General features: G+C 43.1%; 1 protein-coding gene across 1 annotated transcript in view; it reads right to left on the reverse strand.

Annotated features, from left to right (window-relative positions):
* Positions 1 to 673: 673 nt before the first annotated feature.
* Positions 674 to 23,001, reverse strand: part of Atp8b1 (ATPase phospholipid transporting 8B1) — a 120,555-nt gene continuing 98,227 nt past the window's right edge. The window contains exons 19-28 of the mRNA XM_038330135.2: positions 22,680 to 22,791; positions 21,535 to 21,610; positions 18,019 to 18,151; positions 17,151 to 17,439; positions 11,024 to 11,247; positions 10,067 to 10,150; positions 9,101 to 9,346; positions 8,715 to 8,853; positions 5,290 to 5,420; positions 674 to 3,247 (exon numbers count right to left, since the gene is read on the reverse strand). Of these exons, the coding sequence (XP_038186063.1) occupies positions 3,023 to 3,247; positions 5,290 to 5,420; positions 8,715 to 8,853; positions 9,101 to 9,346; positions 10,067 to 10,150; positions 11,024 to 11,247; positions 17,151 to 17,439; positions 18,019 to 18,151; positions 21,535 to 21,610; positions 22,680 to 22,791 (1,659 nt within the window). The 3' untranslated portion in view covers positions 674 to 3,022. The remainder of the gene's footprint in view (positions 3,248 to 5,289; positions 5,421 to 8,714; positions 8,854 to 9,100; positions 9,347 to 10,066; positions 10,151 to 11,023; positions 11,248 to 17,150; positions 17,440 to 18,018; positions 18,152 to 21,534; positions 21,611 to 22,679; positions 22,792 to 23,001) is intronic.

A 23,001-nucleotide genomic window follows, 5' to 3' on the forward strand; every position in this document is an offset into this window, starting at 1 on the left:
TTATCTTCCTCAGCCATATCTTTTCTAGCAGTGGAGCCCTAAATTCTTTCAAGAACCATCATCATAGGACTAGAATTTTGTCATGTACTCCACACACAAAAGCAAAGCAAACAAAATCAAACAATAGGAGCTAGGGATGTAATTTAGCAGAGTGCTTCCTCAGTGTGCACAAAGCCCTGCTGCCGGAGAGGCTGGAAGTTCAAGGTCATCCTCGACTCTGCGAGGAGTTCAAGCAGCCTGGGATCTAAGAGGGCTTGTCTTACAAAGGCAATAAAACACACAACTTAGGGGGTTAATGAGATAGCCATTAAGATCACTTGTTGTTCTTCTAGAGGACTTGTGCTAAGTTTCCAGCACCCACAGTGAGCAGCTCACAACCATCTAGATAGAGTTCCAGTTCCAGGGGACCTGACACCCTTTTCTGGGTACATACATGGCATACACATACCACCACTGCCACCGCCGCCACCACCAGGTACATACATGGCATACACATACCACCACCGCCGCAGCCGCCGCCACCATCACCACCACCACCACCAACCCAACTTAGAAAACCATTGTACAGCTGGAAAGCACAGCTCAGTGGCGAGCGTCTGCCTAGCCCTGGATTCAAATTCACTGCAAATAAACAAACACAAAATATACACAAAACCGCACGGACATAAAGCTATACTTTACAAAATATTTTACTAAAGCATTTATTTTTTTAAACAAAAATATACATTAAATCTCAGATTTACAGCATATAGAAATAATTTATGATTTGCATTTCAAAATTATCAATATTGCACCCAACAGTGTAAGTCTTTGACACATACGCATTGTCAACCTTTCCCACCATTCGAAAAAGCTGAAAGCGACAATTACACAAGCTAAACTTTCTGTAAAAAAAAAGAGAAAAAAACATACAATTCTTATTTACAAGGTAAAGTTGTAAACTTTCAAAAATTTACCTCCATAGGATAGGCATACATTCTTTCATCATACCTAGATAAAGCATTATAAGATTACAATCAAATTTCCCTGTCCTGTGTACAGAAGACGAACTACACACATGGTTTCCTCTTGGGAATTCACAGGCAGATATGGACGTTAGCAAGGGGCAAAACATCGCCTCCTGCAACCCATTTACATCTCCGCTAGAGCAGGGGAACTGCTTTGTGAAAAATACAAAATGAGAAGAAGTCTCTGAAAAAAAAATTAAGTTACCTTTTCAAGGCTATTTTCCTTACTTACCTAAGGGTTTTTCAAAATAAAAAAAAATACTGTTCTTTGTTCTAGACATAAGACAGATGCCAGTGTGAGGATCCCAAAAGACTGGCATACAATATTTTGTAGTAAGGGGCACACAAACATTTTCTTTTTAATGGACAATTCTATAAAATAGTCCTACTGGGTGGTGGTGACGCATGCCTTCAATCCCAGCACTCGGGAGACAGAGGCAGGCAGATCTCTTTGAGTTCGAGGCCAGCCTGGTTTACGAGAGCTAGTTCTAGGACAGCTAGGACTGTTAGACAGAGAAACCTCCATCTGTGGGGTGGGGGCATCCCCAAATGTACTGTCAATGCCCTCTGGGATTTTGGTTTGTTTGTTTAAATGTTATCTGTTTTGAACAGGAGGCCTCTCCTTCACTTCCAAGAAACACAGGGGAAAGTTCCCCAGACTCCCTACCAGGTACAGCCAAGCTCCAGACCTGGTGACAGACAATGTACAGAGCTCACACTACAGAACCAAGCAATGGAATCTTCATGTAAATGTGTACATACGATCTCATAATGTTTTAAATAAATTTATAGTTTTTGTTTTGGGCTGGCTGCATCCATAGTTATCCTTGGCTGGATGCAGTCACAGGCAGCGTTTGAAGACACTTTGTAGACAGGGTATGTAGTAGTAGGAACTTCAAGACCCGATGACAAAGTGTGTCTGCCCTCTAATGTCTCCAGTGGCTCCTAAGAGCTAAAGCGGTATTGTCTTCCAAAGGAAACCTACAGTTAAATTTCCAGTGGGCACCTTCCTGTTCTTTCCCAAATAGTTCATTTTAATTGGTCCATAATTGTGCATATTTATGGGATACCATGTGATATTTCTTCCTTTTGGTACTGAGATAGGACTTAAGACCCTGGATTTACCAACAAGCCACAAGGTAGCCTGCCATGGGGCATGTGTATATTGCACAATGTTGACACGAGGGTTTTTTCATTTCTTCAAACAGTATCACTTCTTTGTTTTGGAAACATTCAAATCCCTGTCATCTAGCATTTCAGGAATATTCCATTATCATTACCCATAATCCTTTACTGTACAACAAACACCACAGTTTATTTCTCTTATCCAAATGGAACTTACTTAATACTAGTTGATAATGTCTTCAGCTTTTAAAAATCAATTTTGGAAAAATTAAAGTATGGAGTCAAACCACTTGGTACTGCAGGGAAATGCTAAAACATGAAATAGTAAAGTTATGGAATGTGTTATTTAACCTGGTAGTGAATCGAAGCCAGAATAAAACTTTGCATTTAAACATTCAATCAAGGAAACTCATTTCCAATTTTATAACTCAGTGTAAAGCAACAGGAAGCCAATCACCAGCTCTGAAAACGTCACTAAACCACTTCGTGTCAGGGGATACACATTACGAATCTTTTGTTACTGCACTCATAAATTAAAAACAATTTTTGTTTTAAACAAAGTGACGAGCAGCAGGAAGCACACCTTAGAGATCATGCCCGAGGCCACAGTGTCATTGTAATTTTATAGTGCAGTAGCATCTTTGAGTGGAAATTGTCCTCGATTGAGCCTGGATTCAGACGTTCCCTTTGAATCTCAGCAGACATAATCAGCTGAATAACAGGTGATCGCTTGGCTTTGCTATTGCTTAACAGCTCAGCCCTAGACGTTTATTATAAAGGTCATTGTCCTCGGTAGCTCTGTGACAAACTCAGTTTGTCTGTTAGTTCTTAAAAAAGGTCCTGAGTCTTGAATTTAAAAAAAAAAAAAAAAAAGGACATTTCACCAGTGCTCAGCTCTCCACGGTGCGCCGGTACTCAGCGGTGCCTTCTGCGATAATGGCATCCAGGGGCGAACGCTTCTTGCGGATGCTGCGACCGGAGGAGATGAGGTCCGCATAGCCTCTCTGGTGAGAGAAGGCATAGGCCGAGCGCCTGGAAGATGCTCCCCTCCGGAACACGTTCTGTGGCCGTTTCCACTGTTCTTCGGCCTTCAATCGCTTCCGATGTTTCTGGATCTGGATAAAGGAAACCATGAAAAGAAAGGTCTGAGAAGCAGAGGACTCCTGGCCAATAGGAACTGGACAGAAGCTCGCCCAGCCAAGCGGCTGCACACACAAACGTCCCTGCTCTGCTAGAATAACTAGACATGGAGGACGCGGGAGTTTGGGGACTGCTTCTATCATCCTGCAGGTAGAAACTGGAAAACTACGGCCAGGCTTGGGAGTCCATGAATTTAATCCCTGTACTCAAAAGGAGGTCAGCCTGGTCTACATCGCAAGTTCCAGGACAACCAAGTCCCCCACTTTTCCTAAATTAGTGGTTAGTTTCTGTCAACTTGATACAATCTAGAGTCATCTGAGAAGAAATGTTAATTAGAAAAATGCCTCCATCAGACTGACCTGTAAGCAAGTCTAGGGGGAGTTTTCTTGATTGATGGTTGATGTGGAAGGGCCCTGCCCACTGTGAAAATTCCAGCCCTGAGCAAATGATTCTGGGTAGTGTCAGGAAGCAGGCCGAGCAAGCCATGAAGAAGGTGCCAATGAGCAGCACTCCTCCCCAGTGTCTGCTTTAGTTTCTGGCTCCAGGTTCCTGCTTGAGCTTGTGTCCTGACTTCCCTCAGGGACAGACAGTGACCTAGGTAGGAGCTGTAAGCTGAAATAAACCTGTCCTCCCCTCCCCAAGTTGCTTTTGGTCATGGTGTTTATCAGGGCAATAGAAAATAACAGAACAGCAGTCTTTGGAGTCCCAGGGCAGACTGGTATGTGCTGAAGACAAATCTCTACAGGTTTTCTCTGCATGTCACTACATACCGTGTGTGTGTGTGTGTGTGTGTGTGTGTGTGTGTGTGTGTGTGTGTGTGTGTGTGTGTATACACATGGCTATGGAGGCTAGAGAGGGATGTCTGATGTCTTCCTCAATCACTTCCACCTTCATTTTTGATTTCTCATGGAACCAGTTCTGGAGCTCATAGGTCTGGCTACATTGGCTGATCAGTAAGTCCCAGGAATTCTCCCGTCTCCACTTCCCTAGCTCCAGAATTACAGGTGCAGGGCGCCAGGCGAGGGTGTTTATGTGTGTGCTGCAACCCAAACTCAAGTCCTCATGCTCGCCCTGCAAGCATGTTGCCTACCCAGCCCCAGGCTCCTCTCTTATTTGCTGGACACTGTGGACTGTCAGTTCTCCTGAGCACTGAAGGAGGCTTACCCAAAATCCACTTCTGGCCTTTCTACAGGTTGCTGATTTATACAGCTCGAGTACTCCTCCCCCTATAGTGACAACCTTCTTAAGACAAGGAGCTTTCTTCCTTGTGGGGTTAGTTCAGTGAAACATGCAACCTAATTCTGACCGATGAGACCTGAGAAAAGTGTGTGTGAGAAGTTCCCAGGATGCTGATGAGAAGGATGGAAGTCTCCTCTATTTCTCTGTTTATTGACGGGTCAGATGTGATGCCAGGAAGTGCCATGGCCATCTTCTAGCACAAGGTAAAACTGATACTGAAGACATTCCCCTCAGGAGAGTTATGGGAAAGCAGCATTAAATAGCTCAACCAACCGGGCCTGAAGTCTGCTAGTCATTATGCAAGGGGAGAGGATGTGTTCTTTTTGAGACATCAATTGTATTATAGGAGATAACATTTCACTTTAAATAGTTGGGGAGGATCTAACCCATTTGTATGGCAAGAAGTTAAGATAAAGCCGGGCGGTGGTGGCGCACGCCTTTAATCCCAGCACTTGGGAGGCAGAGGCAGGCGGATCTCTGTGAGTTCGAGGCCAGCCTGGTCTACAAGAGCTAGGTCCAGGACAGGCTCTAAAAAAAAAAAAAAAAAAAAAAAAAAAGCTGTAAAGCAAAAGGGGCAAAACACGCTACGCTGTATGGACAAATGTATGAAAGTTCACTATCCTTCAAGATGGAATTAAAGAGACATAGTAAAGCAATAAAACTCTGATCAGACTTTCCACCAACCCAGAAACCTGCAGGAGAGGTAGGACTGGGAAATGCTTTGGTTCCTGGAAGGGGCACTCGCGTAGGAGGAGAACAGGTCTGTATCTTTATATACCTTATCGCTTTCTGATGGCCAAATGGTCATTGATAAGAAGCGGATGGCGACAACAGGCAGTAAGCACACTGCCACGGTCAGGATGATGGTCAGCCAAATGTATGGCTGTCTCAGGGCATTGGACGCGGTACCTGGAAAGATACGACAATGACTCACAGAGGCACTTTATCCCGAGGACATAGTTTGCCTTCCATGCAGCAGGCTGTCTCGGGTAGCATTTTATAACCAGATAAGGCAGCTCTACAAACTGCTCCAGAAACGGACGTTTTTTCTGTTTTCGTTTTTGAGACAGGGTCTTCCCGTGGAGCCTTCAGCGTGCCAAGACTGCAGGTGTGATCCACCACACCCAATCATGAATACATAGTTTTATTTTTTATTTTTTAAAGCCAAGACCCAGCAAAGCCAAGTAAAAAGGGTCAGTTGTTTAGTACAAGTAGATAAACAGGAACAAAATGGGAAAGATGTTTTTGTTAATGCTGCACTAATAAGCAATGGGAAGTTAGAGCTAGGATATAACTCGCAGGTAGAGCACAAGCTGAGCAGGTTCCAGGCTCTGGGGTCATTTGGCTGTAAAGATTCAAAAAAAAAAAAAAAAAGTTAAAGCGGTTTCTAGCTTCTAGCTTTTGCCAGAAATTCCAATATTTGTCCCAAATATTGGCACTCCACAGTGTTTCATATAGGTCATGCCATCCATCTCCTCTGAGCAGTGGGAGTAGCCATCTGAGCCACATCAGGAAACTGAGTTGAGAACTTAGCAAATTTGCCAAGAAAACACAACTAGGCAGCCCCAAGACCGAAACCCGCTCTATGGCTGGAGTCAGGCTTTATCCACAGAAACTGGTGACTTGCTGTCTAGGCTTCTATATCAAACGTAGCAATCTGATTTCATAATATGAACAGGTGACCATATGCTTTCTGTATTCACATGAGTTTATAAAACTAATTTTTCAAATTTGAACTCTTATTTTTTAAAATCAGCACACAAAGTATTGGGTATCACTATGGCATTTTTGAAACAAAGTGTGTTTTAGTAGTCTCCCTTTCCCTTACCACCCCACTGTTGTTATTAATTTTCCACAAGGACTCCCCCCCCCCCCCGTATCTTTTGCTCTTTCATTCCTGTGTGTCCTTTTGTCCATCCTCCACCCTCCTTTGCCATCTATTTTATAGTCTCTCTTATTCTCCTTTCTAGTTTTTAAAGTCTTATTCATATTTATGCATGTGTACACACAATTATTGTTTTTATTTTATTTTTAATTTTATTAAGAATTTTAAAAATACAATCTTTTTTTCATTTTACCTAGCTATCCTTGTTCCCACTCCCTCCACTCCTCATGCTCCACCCTTCTTCCCATCCCCCATCCACTCCTCAGAAAGGCTAAAGCTTCTCAAGGGGAGTCAACAAAATCTGACACTTCACTTCCAGGCAGGACCAAGGCCCTCCCCCATGTATCTAGGCTGAGCAAGGTATCCCTCCAAAAAGAATGTGCTCCTAGACACCGCTTCAATAAATCCTGGCCCTGGTCATTGTTTTTAAAATACTAAATATAAATTAGATCTAAAATACTTTATATAGGAATATTCTAAGTAAGCATCAAAAGAGTAAGAAAAACAAAATAAAATCATGAAAACTAGCCTGGTAGTGGTGGCACATGCCTTTAATCCCAGTGCTGGGGAGGCAGAGGCAGGTGGATCTCTGTGAGTTCAAAACCAGCCTGGTCTACACAGTGAGTTCCAGGACAGCCAGGACTGTTACACAGAGAAACCCTGCCTTGAAAAACAAAACAAACAAAATCATGAAAACTCCACCCAGAAATGAAAAGGTTACCATAGCAAAAATCTTTTACGACCCAACAACTGGCCATAAAGTCCCAATCTTCTATTTAGAGAAAAAGTTATGGGGATCTTTTGTTCATCATAAATCCAAACTATTTGAGAATATCGCAAATACCAGCTCATGTTTATTTTTATGTTTGTGAAATTTACATCCGTAGGGAGTCTATCATTTGCCAATTTTCCATATTTTAAAAATTTAACAGTTTAATTAATATGCTGAGAATTTCATGCAATGTATTTTGATTATATTCAAACTCCATTCCTCTGTTCCCAGATCAATCCCTCTTCTTACCCTTTCCTTTCCTCTTTTCTTTCTTTCTTTCTTTTTTAAAAGAGTATTTTTATTTATTTGTATTTATTTACTTATTTATTTGTTTGTTTGTTTATTTATTTTTCTTTGTTTTTCAAGACAGGGTTTCTCTGTAGCTTTGGAGCCTGTCCTGGAACTAGCTCTTGTAGTCCAGGCTAGCCTCGAACTCACAGAGATCTGCCTGCCTCTGCCTCCCAACCTCTTTTTTTCTTAATAATCCACTGAGTCTATTTAATGTTATTCATATGCTCAAGAGTGCGCCATTCACTAGATCATGGCAGATCTACCAGAGGTGACACTGTTAAAGAAAATGACTCCCTCAGGCGCCACTGACTGTCGCCTGTTCCTGTCAAAGGCAGAGAGCTCATGAACCCCTTCCCACTCTGGGCTGAAACACCCACTGGCTTGACCTGGGGCAGGAAACCTCTGTGAGCTCATGATCACAGCAGGTCCCATTAGATCCAGAAGACACTGTGTTTCTCCCTGACCTCTGGACCGTTTTTTTCTTTTAAATTCTATTTATTTTTAAATCTTATGTATATGGGTATCTTTCCTGCCTGTGCACTATGTGCATGTCTGGTGCCTTTGGAAGCCAGAAGAGGGCATCAGATTCCCTGGAGCTAGAATTACAGGTGGTTGTGAGCCACCATGTGGGTACTGGGAGTCAAACCCAGGTCATCTGGAAGAGCAACCAGTGTTCTTAACTGCTGAGCCAGCTCTCTAGCCCCAACCTCTGGAGCTTAAACCATATGTTTTATATAGGTATAAATACTGGTCCCAGAGCTTTTGTTTATCGTTCATTGAACTGTTGATCATATTTCCAAAGATGGACCCAGCTTTTGAGTTCTAGGTTTCCATGGTATTACTATTTTGTCATTTGATTTGCTAATTTAATATTCTTACGTCTTTGACTTATTTCTACCCACCCTTTTAAAAAATAATTAAAACTGTCATAGCAATGTAGTTTTTGTACTTTTGTATAAAGAACCTTAAAGTAGAAATATCTGGTCAAAATGCAGAGTTTTATAATTCGCTGTGCTTTTTAACCTTAAAGCTGTCTAATTTAACAGATGCGCAGTTATGTCTTAATATGACTTTACCTTGCTTAGGGGCCCTTCCAAACAGCCGCTTCTGTTGAATTCCTGTTAGAACATCAATTCTTACAAGCAAACAATGCATGCTTGGTGTACTTTTGTACTTACCCAGTCATTAGGTCAGAATGTAACCTAATGATATCAGTCCATGCTTACTTCTTACTTCTGGAATCTGAGATACCAACCTGTGAACTGAAACGCAGATGGGAAGAGAACGTGTATCCCGGCGCTATGGAAGTCAAACATGATGCCAAAGTACAGTGCGATGCTTCCAAAAATTGAAAACGCATTCACGAAGGTCCAGTAAGAAGTATCCAAGCCAATCTGTCAGGAAAGCAAAGAAAAACAAAGCACTCATTTGGGGAATGTGGCCAGGGGTGGGGTGGGGAGAGGATCTAAGAATTCTGAAAATGGAATTTGGCAATTTGGGTATGATTTGGTTTGACTAGTCAACAACCCGAAACCAAACCATCCTCGGCTTAAGCAAGAAAGAGGAACAATGCTAAGATGAGGTTAGGTACAGGTAACAACGGATATAGGATATAGGATACGGTCAAGGGGAGGCACACACCTGGAAATTGACCGTTATTACTAGAGCTGAGGCCACCGTGACGGCGAAGGACTGGTAGTCGGAAGGTGCCTCTCCATCCTGTCCCACCGTTTGTAGGTAAGCGCCAAGTGGTATGAAGAAGAGGACCAAGGATGTTAAGACCCCATGCAGCAAACTGACGAAGAACTTCCTGTAGTTGAACAGGGTGTCCCTCTGTCCCACTACATACAACCCAGGGAACTGGAGGCTCAGTTTGTCACTCACATCCTTAAAGAGAAAACAAAATTAGAACAATGTGTTGTCTACCGGGTCAAAGATGTTGGTATGCCACAATTTGTATCTTGCATTTCACAAAGAGCTGCCGCTTGCCCTTGTGTTTTAGGAAGGCAAGCAGGAAGCCAGAGCAGAGGTCAAACAGGCAGCTTTAACTCACCAGTATTTGACTTTTACAGAGGGTAGCTATAGGGCATTATCACAAAGACAATCAATTAGTAATGTCAAAAACTATGTGGAGAGTATTCTTTAACCCCCTGAGGTAATGTATTTGTATCATTAAAAATCTAGAGAAGGAATATTCACATAGAAACCGATAAATTAACCCTTAATTATTCCTATTTATTTATCATTAATTATCCATTTCCTAAGAACTGCCTGTCAGATAAAAACGTGACTTAAGAATTAAATATATCAACTTTGGAAAGTGTTAAAACTTAACTGTTTAAATCAGTAAGTTATCGATAAAAAAGCATGCTGGATTCTCAGGCACCTGAACAGCCAGATGTCTGAGCGGAACATATAAGCATTCTTGCTAACAATGAATTACAGAAATTCTTTTCTTAACAGAACATAAAGCAGTCATTGCTGCTTGCCAGGTGAGCTAGGGTTGACTCAGGATGAGTAAGGCCAGAAGAATGCGTTGATGTGCATGCTGTCCTATCCCGGGCAGGAGATGGGTCTGTCTAGAGCAGCCCAGTCCCTGGTTCCTACCTGGTCAAGCAGCCCCATGAGGAGTACAGGCAAGCTGGAGTAGAGCACATTGTACAGGGTGATAAACCAGTCCTCGTATGCCGTCTGCAAAGGGAAGAGAGAGGCTGTGTGCCCTGCACAAAGACAGACTTCAGGTCTGCCTTTCCATGCAGGGTTGTCCCTTGCCAAGTGGGAACCCTATCTTGAAGAGAAAGCACCCCTCAGCTACCCCTGTACCAGTTTATCTATGCAGTGGGTAGCATCACAGACCTTTCCATAGCAACAATTCCTCCTCTTCTCTCCTTCAAGGTGTGCATGGGAACGCTACAAGGAGGTCTTGCTAGAAGACTCTATTCTGACAATACTAGAAAAATCAGTGTTCATTTAAAAAATATTTTATTTTTTAAATTATGTGCTACATATGTGCATCTGTTTACGGGTGTGAGCACATGCGTGTAGGTGCCCACAAATGCCAGAAGAGGGCTTCGGTTCCTCTGGGATGGGAGTTACAGGTAGTGTGAGTCATCTGACATGGGTATTGGGAACCAAATTCTGGTCCTCGGCAGGAATAGTATGTACTCTTAACCTCGAGCCACTTCTCCAGCCATGTTTATCAGTTTTGTACTCCCTGGTTAGTCCATCAGAATGCCGAAGCTCCATTGGAATATTTAAAACATTTTAATACTTAGAAAAGAATACTAAAAGCAAACTAGTTCAGGAGGGCTGGCCAGGCGGCTCAGCAGGCGAAGGCTTCTTGCCACAAAAGCCTGGTGACCTGAATTCGATCCCCAGAACCCAGGTGAAGATGGAAGAGTAGAACTGACTCTAGAGTTGTTTGTCTGACCTCCTGTGGTGCGCATGTGCATCTAAACACACAGAGATGCAATCAGTGAATAAAATGTTCAAAAGAACTAGCATTTTGTCCATGCAAAACTTCTATCGAATAAAGAGCTTTAAAAGAATAATGTCCTAGATTACCTGTGCTGAGTAGCCATTGAAGAAGGAGTACCAGAAATGAACTAAAGTAAACGCAAAGTTCTTGTAAAAGAAGTAGCGTAGAAACTTGCACATCCTTATGTAAGACCACCGGCCATGGACCAGCAGCAACCTCTGCAGGTATCTGAACTGAGCAAAAGAATAGTCACTGGACATGACAGCTTGCATTCCTTCTTGTCCACTTATTCCAACACCAATGTGGGCAGCTGTGGGGCAGGGGGAAAAGAAACGGTGGGTTAGACACTGGTTTTAAGCCAAGGCATTGAGCGACTTAAAGAAGTTTCAGAGCAAAACAAAAACAATAGGCCTTGCACACAGTTCCCCACCTCCAGTTCCTGATTCCAATCCAAAGTCAGAGGGAGGAGTATGTTAGACCAAACACAGATGGGACTCCATAAATACTTGTGATAGGATCTCAGGTGGGTGGTGAATTCCATTTGGATTATCTGCCCAATGCATCAGCCATCTCTTCTACCCACAGGGTGAGCCCCAGGCACCTTTATGGGCCACAGAGGAGCCAACTGTCGTCACTTATGGTAGGTACTGCAGAACTAGCCCCGTTAACTCCCATTCTCCTTTTGTTGTAAGTAGAGGAGGCAGGAAAGCCACTTGACATGCTTTCCTCATTGGGATTGCAGCCCTCTCTCCAGATCCGGTCACGACATGAAAACTGAGGTGACCTGGAGCTTAGAATTTCCTTCCCTTTCTGATATTTCTACAGCAGAGTTCATGACCGTTTTTCAACTCCGAGATGTTGATAGGCAAAGGCTTCTCAATTGAGAAGCTCTTCAGAGAGATCTAGAAGATAGAAGCTCCTCTAGTGAGTGGTTCAGAGGCTAGAGACTTAGTCTAGAAACTTCTTCAGTACATTAAAAGCTTTTGAAGGCACCTCTAAGCCTGTATTAACAGGTTCCATTTTCTGTACTGAACCTTAGCTGATAGAAAACCGAAATTTGGATCAATCTAGCTCTCTCATTGAGATCCTTGAATTAATACTGAACTGTACTGGGCTTTAGAATCTTACCATGTAAATTATCTTAGTGTGGAATGGATTTATTTTTTTTTTTATGAAGGTCTCGAGAGAGTAAGACAGACAGACAGGTAAGCAGTCAGACTGACAGGCATTGGGTTCCCCATGCAATTTTAGGTACTGATTCCAATGTCTTTCTGAAGCCTGGCTTCTTAGCTAGCGTGAAACATCTGTACATGTTTGTTTGCTTGTTTGTTTTAATTGACTTTATTTTGAGATTTTGCACCATATAGCTCATATGCTTGTTTCTAACTCACTATGTAGCTAACAATGGCTTTGAACTCCCAGTCTACCTGCCTCTACCTCCTGGTGGAGCTCTGTTTGACCATATCTGGTTTATATGGTGTTGAGGATGTCACCCAGGGCTTTGTGCATGATAGGCAAGGTTTCTACAGACTGACCTACATTTTCAACCTCTTTATATAGTTTTTAATGAATTCTTTTCTTAAGTAAGCTTTGTCATCTAACATTCCTAATCAACATAATTTTAATTGATGCTTTATTCAATGTTCAAAGGCCTACTGTGGCTTTAACACACACACACACACACACACACACACACACACGCACATGCACATACACACTGCAGAGGAAAAAGTTTCCAGAACTTTGTTACTCCATCTAAAAGCCATTAAATGCATTTTTAAATTAGAAAATCTGTAATTTTGTTCAGGTCTAAAATGAACATAAACAATGACGGTGGAATCTTTTAGAGAAAATGTGTTGGAGAACACAAGCCATTACTCCAACCTCTAGAAGTGACTTCACACTCTACAGTAGTTTCCAAAGAGAAAGAAGCTTTGAAAATTCATCCCCAATTTTGAGCCCAAAGTCTGAAAATTTAAAACCTAACTATAAAAAATTATCCAGGTCTATGATTTCAATTATACTTTGTAGCTCTAACAGAAAGGAGGGAAGGGCATGGGAGAGCATAGGAGGGGAGGGGAGGGAAGGGGAGGTGAGAAAACCAAGGATAATTACTCTCATTTAGTGATTTACAATCCTTTTGAAAACACAGAAACAGTGCTTTCAAACAGTTGGGGTTGCCAAACTGCTTTCCTAGCAAACCATGGCCTCCCCTGTCTCTGCCCAGGCTACAGAGAGAAATGCTGAGATTCCCAGTGGGCTGCCAAGCCCCGGGGAAGAGGCACTCTGTCCTCCACTTTGGTCTCCAACTTTTTCATGGAGCAGTGTGTGAAAACGAACATTGGCACAGCTCGCAGGGTAGCTGAGGACAGTGACTCCTAAGGCAACATTGTGTCCCCCTAAAATCTAAACACAGAACCTAGTACTGTTGTTTTGCTAAAAGCTCATGTTGTCAAATTGCCTTCTAAACAATTATGTCCATTCCCACAGACTGGGGCTGTGCTCAACAGCCTTAGTCAGAGGCATATTTGGTTTGGTTTTGTAGTGGGCAGCTGTCTGTGCAGAGACTCATAACTGGTCAAAGTACTGAGAATCAGTGATGGTTGAGTGCTCTGCTCTAAATGGAACATCTACACTCACACCCGTAGGAAACACTGTGGAAAGACAAGGCAGGAAGAATGTAAGAGCCGGGGGATGGGCAGGAGTTCTGTGGCATTCTGCCTTCAAGATACAACATGGCTGCTACATTCATGGCCTCGCAGCTGCTGGGGTCACCTGTACAAGATGAGGGCAGTCAGCAAATCCAGCATGGTGGAGGAGGGGCTGGGGAGGTCTCACCCCTATCCCAGGGGCTATTGCCAGCTGGTTGATGGCTGATGGGAGTTGGGGAGTAAGTTTTCTTGAGGGGTGTGGCTTTTGGTAGGTCACTGGCACCTCAGTTTTCATGGAATCCCAAATGCGGTCTAACCTTCACTAGTAAACACACCTTCATAATTCCTCCAAACTGATTACTTCCTAAGGCTTCCTGCGTTTATTTCATCTCTCACAATTTATGTGTGAGTATTCTTGGAGTCTAAGGCCAAGAAGAGGCAGCTCTCATTCAGCTCACGTGAGACACCCTCGGGCACAAGGCAGGGAAAGGGCAGCCTGAGAAAGAGTGGAATTTTTGCTAGGGGCAAAATAGCATGGTGGCATTTTCTTCATGTCTATGAAAGTGCAGGAAACATATTAGCCAATGGCCGGTTTACTTTCAATACCTCAATTTCAATCTACCCTTTCCATATAGTATTCTTTTAACAAGTTATTATCAACCCCCCAAGTGTTTGTATGTAAGTGTGTGTGTGTGTGTACACGTGAGAGTGCATGTAAGTGTGAGCACATATGTGAGTGCATATGTATGTGTGCATCTGTATGAAAGTGTATATGCATTTGAGTGTTTGTGATTTTGCATGTCTGTGGACAGACACATGTGTGGGGGTCAGAGGACTTTCAGGAATTGGTTCTCATTTCACTATAGGTTCTGGAGACTGAATTCAGGTCGTTAGGCTTGGCAGCAAGCACCCTTATGTGTTGAGTCATTTTGCTGGCCCAACATATATTACTCTGTTTAGATTATTGTTTTAATTAGCATACACAACAGTAGGTTTTGTTATGGCATTTTCAAACAAAATGCATTTCTGTGGGCTCTCTGCCAGCCCCTTGTCTTTCCTGTTTCTTGACTGCTACCCCGGTATCCTGCCCTCCTTGCCTCTCTCCTCACCTCCTTTCTATTTACAGATCTTATTTGTCCTATTTCCCCCTTTACCTGCTTCAACATCTCCTCCCCAGCCCTTCTATGATCGATTTCCATTCTAGTGCTGTAACCTAACCTACATGTATGCCCCGTCACATGCATGCATATAAAATTATAAGCTAGAATCTGCATATGAGAGAGAACATGGGATTTTTATCTTTCCGTGTAAACTATTCTTGATACAGCAGAAAACTGTTACAGATAAAAACAGGCACAGATACCATTTGGACAACTTCTTAGTAGGCTCCAGTTTTCTACATTTCTATCTCAAATGGATGCTCCTAAATTACACACACTAAGCATATAATAATATTAATAAAAAAGTTAAAACAGCTTGGGCCAGCAGGATGAATCACTGCTTTAAAGGTGATTGCTGCCAGGCCTGCTGACCTGAGTTCAATCCCTAGAACCCACATGTTAAAAGGAGAGAACTAACTCCTACTCCACATGCATGCTGCTGCCCCACCCCTACATGTACACATGCACACACACATGCCTATACATATACTTGCACACATGCATGCACACACGCGTTAAATAAGTAAATGAAGATTTTTAAAATAAAAGTGTAAATAACTTCAGAAAACAGGGCTCACATGAAGTTCTTCTATGTTCCCTTGCTTTGCCCTCTCGAAGGCAGATGGTAAACCCAGGAAGGAAACTTTTGAAGGTTCCATCATTAATAAAATGACAAGTCTGTAAGGCCCCTTCCCTTCCAGGACCTCTAGAGGTCTACAGTGTAACTGAATAAAACCTATGTTTGAGTTGTTCTTTTGCCATAGGAAGTTACAGTCATGTCAGGTACATGATAGGAAAATAATCCAGAGCTGGCCACAGAGGAAGGAGGGACTGACTCAGAGCAGGCAGTGGCATCTGTGTGGTGGGCTGGGCACAGAACAGATAGCAGAGGGGGATGATACTGGCAGTGGCGACAGATACGTGCATTGGTAAAAAGCAAGAAGACATACGTCATACAGATGGCTCCTGCTGAAGAGGGCAGAGTTGGGAGACTCTTAGCACATACCAAGGAGGAAAGGAGGAGAAGAATCTGAGGAAAGAAAGAGATGGGTTTGTGAGTCATAAAATAGACTGAATTAAGACCTGGTTGTATGTGATACGCTTACGCTCCTTGGCACAACAGGGCGTGCCTGGGTGTGTACAGCCACACACTAATTCACTTTAGCAGCAACGAGGTGACATCACAGAATGAGAGGGTGGAGAAGACACTTTCCTGGTTCCAGATGAGAAAATGAGCCTGAGCTGAATCCCCGCCTCCCCCCCCCCCCCCCCCCCCCCCCCCCCCCCGCCCAGCTGACGCAGGAGTTTGGTAGTAAGAAGGGAAGCGATACTCGGGTCAAGGCAGCTTGGGTGTTTTCATAACCTTTCAGAAGTTGAAAACCCCTCATTTAAAATCTAAAATGCTCCAGTGCATGAAAACAGCTGAGCAGCATGCAAAAAGTGAAACCCATGCAATTTTTTTTTTTTTCCAAAATGGAAAATCTCCAAAATCTGAAACACTTTGGCTAGAAGATAATCCACCTGAGTTACCTTACAGTACTATAGGCAAAAAAGAAAAAAGAAAAAAAAAAGAAAAAAAAAGAACCAGGATGGGGCACACGGGTGAGGACCAGAGGTCTGATCTGCATCCTCTAACATTGGTGCAGCCATGTCTTTGCAAGACAGCCCTTCCGTGGTGAGTAGCTGGTCTCCTCCAACGGGAGAGCAAGACCATGAGACTGTGGTAGAATGTTTCCTTCAGTTCTTAGATAAGAAAACATATCCTCAAAAACGAATACCAAAGAGAGTTAACAGTTCATGCTGAGTCCAGCAAAATCTCTTGCAGAATTTATTACATATCAAGAGTTTTCAGTACATTAAGGAAAAAAATAGACTTTATTTGCCGTGCCCCTGAATTTTTTTTTTTTTTTGGTTTTTCGAGACAGGGTTTCTCTGTAGCTTTTTTAGAGCCTGTCCTGGAACTAGCTCTTGTAGACCAGGCTGGCCTCGAACTCACAGAGATCCGCCTGCCTCTGCCTCCCGAGTGCTGGGATTAAAGGTGCCCCTGAATTTTTAATAAGGATAGAAACAACAGTTAAAAATATTAAGCTTTTTGATAAACCCTTAAAACTACAGGAAATGAGCCATCTTGGGGGAAAAAAAAGACCACACCGCACATAAAGAAAACTATGATTTTCCCACCTACAGCTCATCTCTTACTTGACGTTCAGTGAGTCCCAGGCTGCTGGGCATACTGCAGGCTTCCTGAGGGTAAATCAAGGCAGGGCACAGCTAAATGCTTTCAGTGATACCTGCCTCATGATGCCTCAGCCATGGAACTGAAGCAACACCCCCGCCCCCATGTTCCTACGATTTCTGTCCAGCCAGGGGGGTGTCACAGGCCACACACACACACAACTCACTTTTGATCATGTTCACGTCATTGGCCCCGTCTCCAATGGCTAGCGTGATGGCCTTCTTGTACCTCTTCACCAGATCGACCACCATGGCCTTCTGCTTGGGGGTGACGCGACAGCAGATGACAGCGCTACACTCGCAGGCCAGGTCCACAAAGTTCTTCTGCCGCTGTTCTTTCTTCTCTTCCAGCCGTCTCTTACTCTGCGTCCGCATCCGTCTCTCTTCCTCCGTCCTTGGGAATTTCAGCTTCAGGATCTTACTTCTCTTGGTCTTCTTCTCTAGAAGGATTTCGTTCTGTGACATCAGAGGGAGAAAACACCACCGAACACTTTAGTGCTTACACCAAGACTCGAGTCATGGGACGCAAAGTTCATGTGCTTTAACACTTAGCTTTGAATAAAAAAAGACTTACAATAAGCATATAGGACATCTGCATATCTTTAAAGGAAAAGTGGACATTACCCACTTGTTGAAATGTCTGGATAATCAATTTCACCATTTTGCTTTAATTTCTTTTAGCTATCCTCTAATGCTAAGACTCAAGGGGGCTGGAGAGATGGCTCAGTGGTTAAGAGCATTGCCTGCTCTTCCAAAGGTCATGAGTTCAATTCCCGGCAACCACATGGTGGCTCACAACCATCTGTAATGAGGTCTGCTGCCCTCTTCTGGTCTGCAGACACACAGACAGAATATTGTATACATAATAAATAAATAAATTTTTTTTAAAAAAAAGACTCAAACTTTAAAAGGTCCCACTTGCTTTTATAGGCTAAGAGATTTTTAGATTGACAAGCAATTAATATGCAAAGCCATCAAGAATGGCCCCACGGGACTTGTTTGAGTGACAGGTGAAGACTCACTACTGATACACACCAACCACGAGCCAGTGATGATTAAGGCACGGTTTTCTCCAGGTGGAAAAAAGGGTTCATACACAGGGGGTACAAACTTCGACGAGACTCCACCTCTGTTTCTCTGATTCTCCATCCTCGTGTGAAGAAGAGAACTATGGGGAAATAAGTAAATATTTAAAACATATGCTTATACAAGACTTTAGATTTTTATTTTATTTTGAGACAGGGTCTCACTATGTACCCCTGATAGGCCTGGAGCTCACTATTTAAACCAGCTGGCCTCGAACTCACCAAATTCTGCCTCCCAAATTCTGGGATTAAAGAACGTGCACTACCATGCCTGGCTCTAGACTTTAATTTTGATATCACTTTTAGAAATCATGCTATAAAGTCCCCAGCCTGACACTTATCACATTGCTGAGTGTGTAGTTCAGCTGTGTGGACCCTGTCTGCACGTGGAGCCAGTCTGTCTTGTGAGGCTCACATCGCTGATCTTCAAGTCCATCAGTACTACATATGCAACATGTCACTCCTTTCCTTCTGAAGGGTGAGAGAGAGTCCATTGTGTGGAGATGCCGATGTTTGCTTATCCAGCTCATACCTTAACGGACGCGTGGATTGCTTCCACCTCTTGGCTATTGTGAGCGGTGCTATAAACGTGTGGTTGGGCCTATACCTTTTCAAAATCCTGCTTTCAATTCCTCTGAGTAGGCACCCAGGGTAGGATGACTGAACAATGTGAAAATTCTATTTTTAAAGCACTCGAGGAAGGCTCATACTGTGGCCATGTGCTTTTCACCCCACCAACGCACACCAGCGTTCCGATCCCTCGCAGCCTCACCAGAATCTAGCAGCCACGCAAGGCTTCATCCCACAGATGCACACCAGAGTGCTGGCCCTTAAAGCCTCACTGGCACTTATTATTGGGTTCTTTCTTTATTTTCTGGTCGTGCAGAAAGAAGTCATATTCTGTGATTTTGATTGGCATATTCCTAAGAATTCATGACACTTTCGTATGCCCCTCAGTCACAGTGCCTCCGCTGTGAAGACATGTCTAAGTGCTGGCACCTTTACTGTGGGGCACCATGACCTTGGTATTTTACCACTTGGGAAAGACCCAAATCATGATGCAGGTAACATAAGCAAGAGAAGGGAGGTGGTCTTGATGAGAATTTCACCACTCTACTGTATGACAGGGGAAAAAAAAGCTCATTTCCACATACTCAAAACTCTATCTGCTTTTCAAAATTCTCAGTGCTTTATTTTTTTAAGATTTATTTTTATATTTAGTTATGTGTATAGGTATGCGTCTGTTCGTCACATGTGTGGGTGCTGAGCTGCCTGACATGGGTGGTGGGAGCTGAACGTGGGTCCTCTGCAAGAGCAGTCTGCGCTCTTAATTGCTGAGCCACCTCTCCAGCCTTCTGACTGCTTTAAAAATTATTATAATGCTTCCATATTATGGGGAAGTGAGTCATGGAGCTTTAGAGTAGAAGAGGCCAATCTCCTTGTGTGGCAAATTAAAAAACAAAGGCAGAAAGAAGTGACGTGATTTTACTTGCAGGGAGCTGATGGGAAATCTAGCAAAAGGACTCAGGTCTCTGCCCTCGGCCTGAGCCTTTCCCCATTCAACACACACCGCCACCAGTCTTTGTTTTCAGAAGCAGGTTTCTCAACCTTGGGATCTGGAGCCAGATAATTCTCCATCCTATGCGGCAAGCTATTCTAGAACATAGAACCTTTCTATAAAGTTTAACATCCTCTTAGCTTCTGCCCACTAGAGCCCTAGAGAACCTTCTCCCCCTGGTCTACCCACCAAAGAGATTTTCAGACACTGCCAATGATGCCTGGAAGGCAAAAGTCAATCCCAATTAGAACCATCGCTTCTGGGCTGGCGAGGTGGCTCCATGAGCCACGACGTCTGCTGTATGAGCCTGAGAGCCCATGGGACACTGGAAGGGAGAGAACTGGCTCCATAAGGCTGCCCCTGCCCCCCACAAAGGTGCCATGGCATGTGCATACACAATAATAAACAAATAAACAAAACAAAACAAAAAACTTAGAAGCACTGTCCAGATTGGGTATTTATTAACTTCCTTCCACACCAATTTAATTCTCCCTTCCAAGTTCAGAAATGAATGGGAGTAGGTCGTTAAGAGACTGGTGCAGAATGTGAGGTTGCCTGTTTGAACTATTTGACAGGAACCATCGTTTTAAAGAGCCATCTAGGAAGATGGCTCATCTGTCTATAAATGGAAAGTTGGCTGAGAGAATGTTTATAAAATTTGATTGTTTGGATAAATGTGTCGTTTATCTTGGCTTAGGCCCAATCTACCACTCTCAGAAGAAAGATTGGAAAATTATTTACCCCCCCGCCCACGTATAAAATGTAAATAAAACCATATGGTACTTAACCAAATTGCTTGCAATTAAAAACTACTTAAGTAAACATGCTTATTGGTATTTTTCAAAATTTGCCAATTCAAAGAGGCATGGTTTATGTGCTTTAATTCAAGCAGAAGTAATGTATATCATATAGCTACCAACTTCACCTAACTCAGCAAATTGCCTACTGCACTGGAGTGGCTCACAGAGCTGACTGTCTGCATGAGAAAGTCCCATCAACCCCATCCTGCGTTAGGACACACAACAGATGTGTAGTAACAGTTTAATTTGACTTTGTGCCATTAGACAAGACTGTGATTTAAAAAAAAAAAAAAGCTTGAGGAATAAATGGAACGACTAAGCCAGCAGTAAACGCATCACAGGAAGCTTGCGGCTTGTAACAAGACTGTGCCTTTATATTATACGTTTCCAGGTTTGCTACAACTGATTAGGGGCTGATGAATGGCCCAGCACAAGCCCAGCCTTGAAATATCAGGTATGCTCTCTTTAGAGACCACCAAGAGATGGCCTACCTACACTGTATAACTCATTAACACTTTCATGCTGGGACAACTTTCATTGTCTCTCATGTCTGTTTCAAAAGATGAAGTCCCTAGAAAAGGGACATAAACATAATTTATATTAACTTGCTAGCAATGGGGCTGGGCAGGTGGGTCAGGGAGCAGTGACTGACAGAAAGGCATGAAGACCTGAGTTTGAAGGTCCAGCACCCCTGCAGTAGCCTCGGTATGGCTGCATGCCCCTGTATTCCCAGGGCTGGCTCCCGGTTTTCCAATATTTAAATAGGAGATTTTCTAAGGAATAGAGAAAAATGGCTCCTTAAAGCTCTTGGATCCCCCTAAGACTGAAATCTGTTCAAAATGAACCATGGTAATATGGAGATCGATATTTATTTCATTTGAACATGAGAAAGAGACCCAAGTACATGATCTAGCTCTAATTTCTCCATATTTTCTGCCTTCTGCATCTAGTCTTGACTTTGTTTAAAAAAAAAATCAACCCAAAAGAAAAACCCAAACTATATCCTCCCATCCTGCAGGCCTAGTACTTACCTGTCTTCTCCCACAGCATGTACTTACAATGTCCTCCCATAACAGGTACCTTATGTCCACCCACAGCGGGTACTTACTTTATGTCCTCCCCGTAGCAGATAGTAGTGTCTTCTGTCAGAAGTTCACAGGCAAAACCTATGTTTTCCGCAGTTTCTATGACAGATTAAAATTAAGCCAACTGTTACTTCTGCTTATCTAAACCATGTTGAGTATCCCTTATCTGAAATGCTTGGGATCAGAAGTGTTTGAGATTTGTGGCTTTGGAGTGTGCACACACGCATGATATCTGGAGGATGGAATGTACGTCTGAACACAAATTCACTTGTATTCCATATGAACCGTACCCACGCCACCTGAGGGCAATTTTATATGGATCACTTGGGCAACTTTATACACATCATGCGTGTTCTAACCATGCCCAGTGTACCATGAGGTCAGGTGTCATCATATCAGGGCTCAAAGAGTTTTAGATTTTAAGCATTTGAGGGATTCCTTGATGACGTTTTCAACTTATGATCCTCACCACATTCAACCAAATACGCTGTTTTTCCTGTAGTAATGTACAGAAACCGCATAAAAAAGAGAATTTTTTTCTCTGTAATAAGTCAGAATCAAAGTCTGAACCCTCACATGGGGCTGCTACCAAAGACCCCACTTGCTTCTTTCCCCTAACATCTATTTGGTGTTTGTCAAAGGCCAGGACTGTGCTTGGGAGAGTGTCGGAATGAGAGACAATGATTTCTCGGGGACGGACTGGAGGATAAGGCATCAACGCTGAATGGTGAGTCATTCAGTCCTAGGTTTAAATGCCCAACAGCTTCCTAGCACATAAAAGGTTTGTTGTAATTTTCAAGACACAACAGGCATGAAAACCAGAGCTATTGTAGCAACATTTTGTATTGTTTTAGTCTATGTTCAACAAAGGCAGAGAGCTGGAGACAAATCAGGGACAGGGGCATAGCCTTTCCCAGATAGGAGCTCACCTCTGGCTGGAGAGATAAGACAAAATGAGGCTTAAATTCTAAGGAGCAAGCTCTGCTGCTGATGGAGTTCAGGGAAGGAAGTGGTCAGCATAGGCTGGACTAGGAGGAAGGCTTTTGAGAGGAGGGAGCACCTCCATCCCTACAGGCTGGGAAGCCTATGAAGGTCATCATAGGCAAAGGAATAGCAGCTATAAATATTGTGACTTAGCCAACACACCCTCCCCCATGAGATGGATTACCCTTTTTGTCTCCTGTAAGTACCCAGATCTTAATGTCAGCTTTAGCAAGTTTTGAAATGGTTTCTGGAACTCCGTCCTGTAGCTTGTCTTCAATAGCAGTAGCCCCCAAGAGCTGGAAGACATATTTTAAAAAATAGCATATAAGAAGTGTCTTTAAATTCAGTTTGCCTATTTCTGAAAAAGGAGACCAGTCATACAACACCAGCTATAGCTCTGATGGCATTGGTAGTACCATCATCCAAAGCTGGGACATTGCATGCTTGACTCAGACCAAAGGCTTCAAAACTACTTCTCTAGGGTTTAATTTACCAAGGCAGAAAGG

The sequence above is a fragment of the Arvicola amphibius genome, chromosome 5, assembly GCF_903992535.2.
Source record: "Arvicola amphibius chromosome 5, mArvAmp1.2, whole genome shotgun sequence".
Taxonomy (NCBI): domain Eukaryota; kingdom Metazoa; phylum Chordata; class Mammalia; order Rodentia; family Cricetidae; genus Arvicola; species Arvicola amphibius.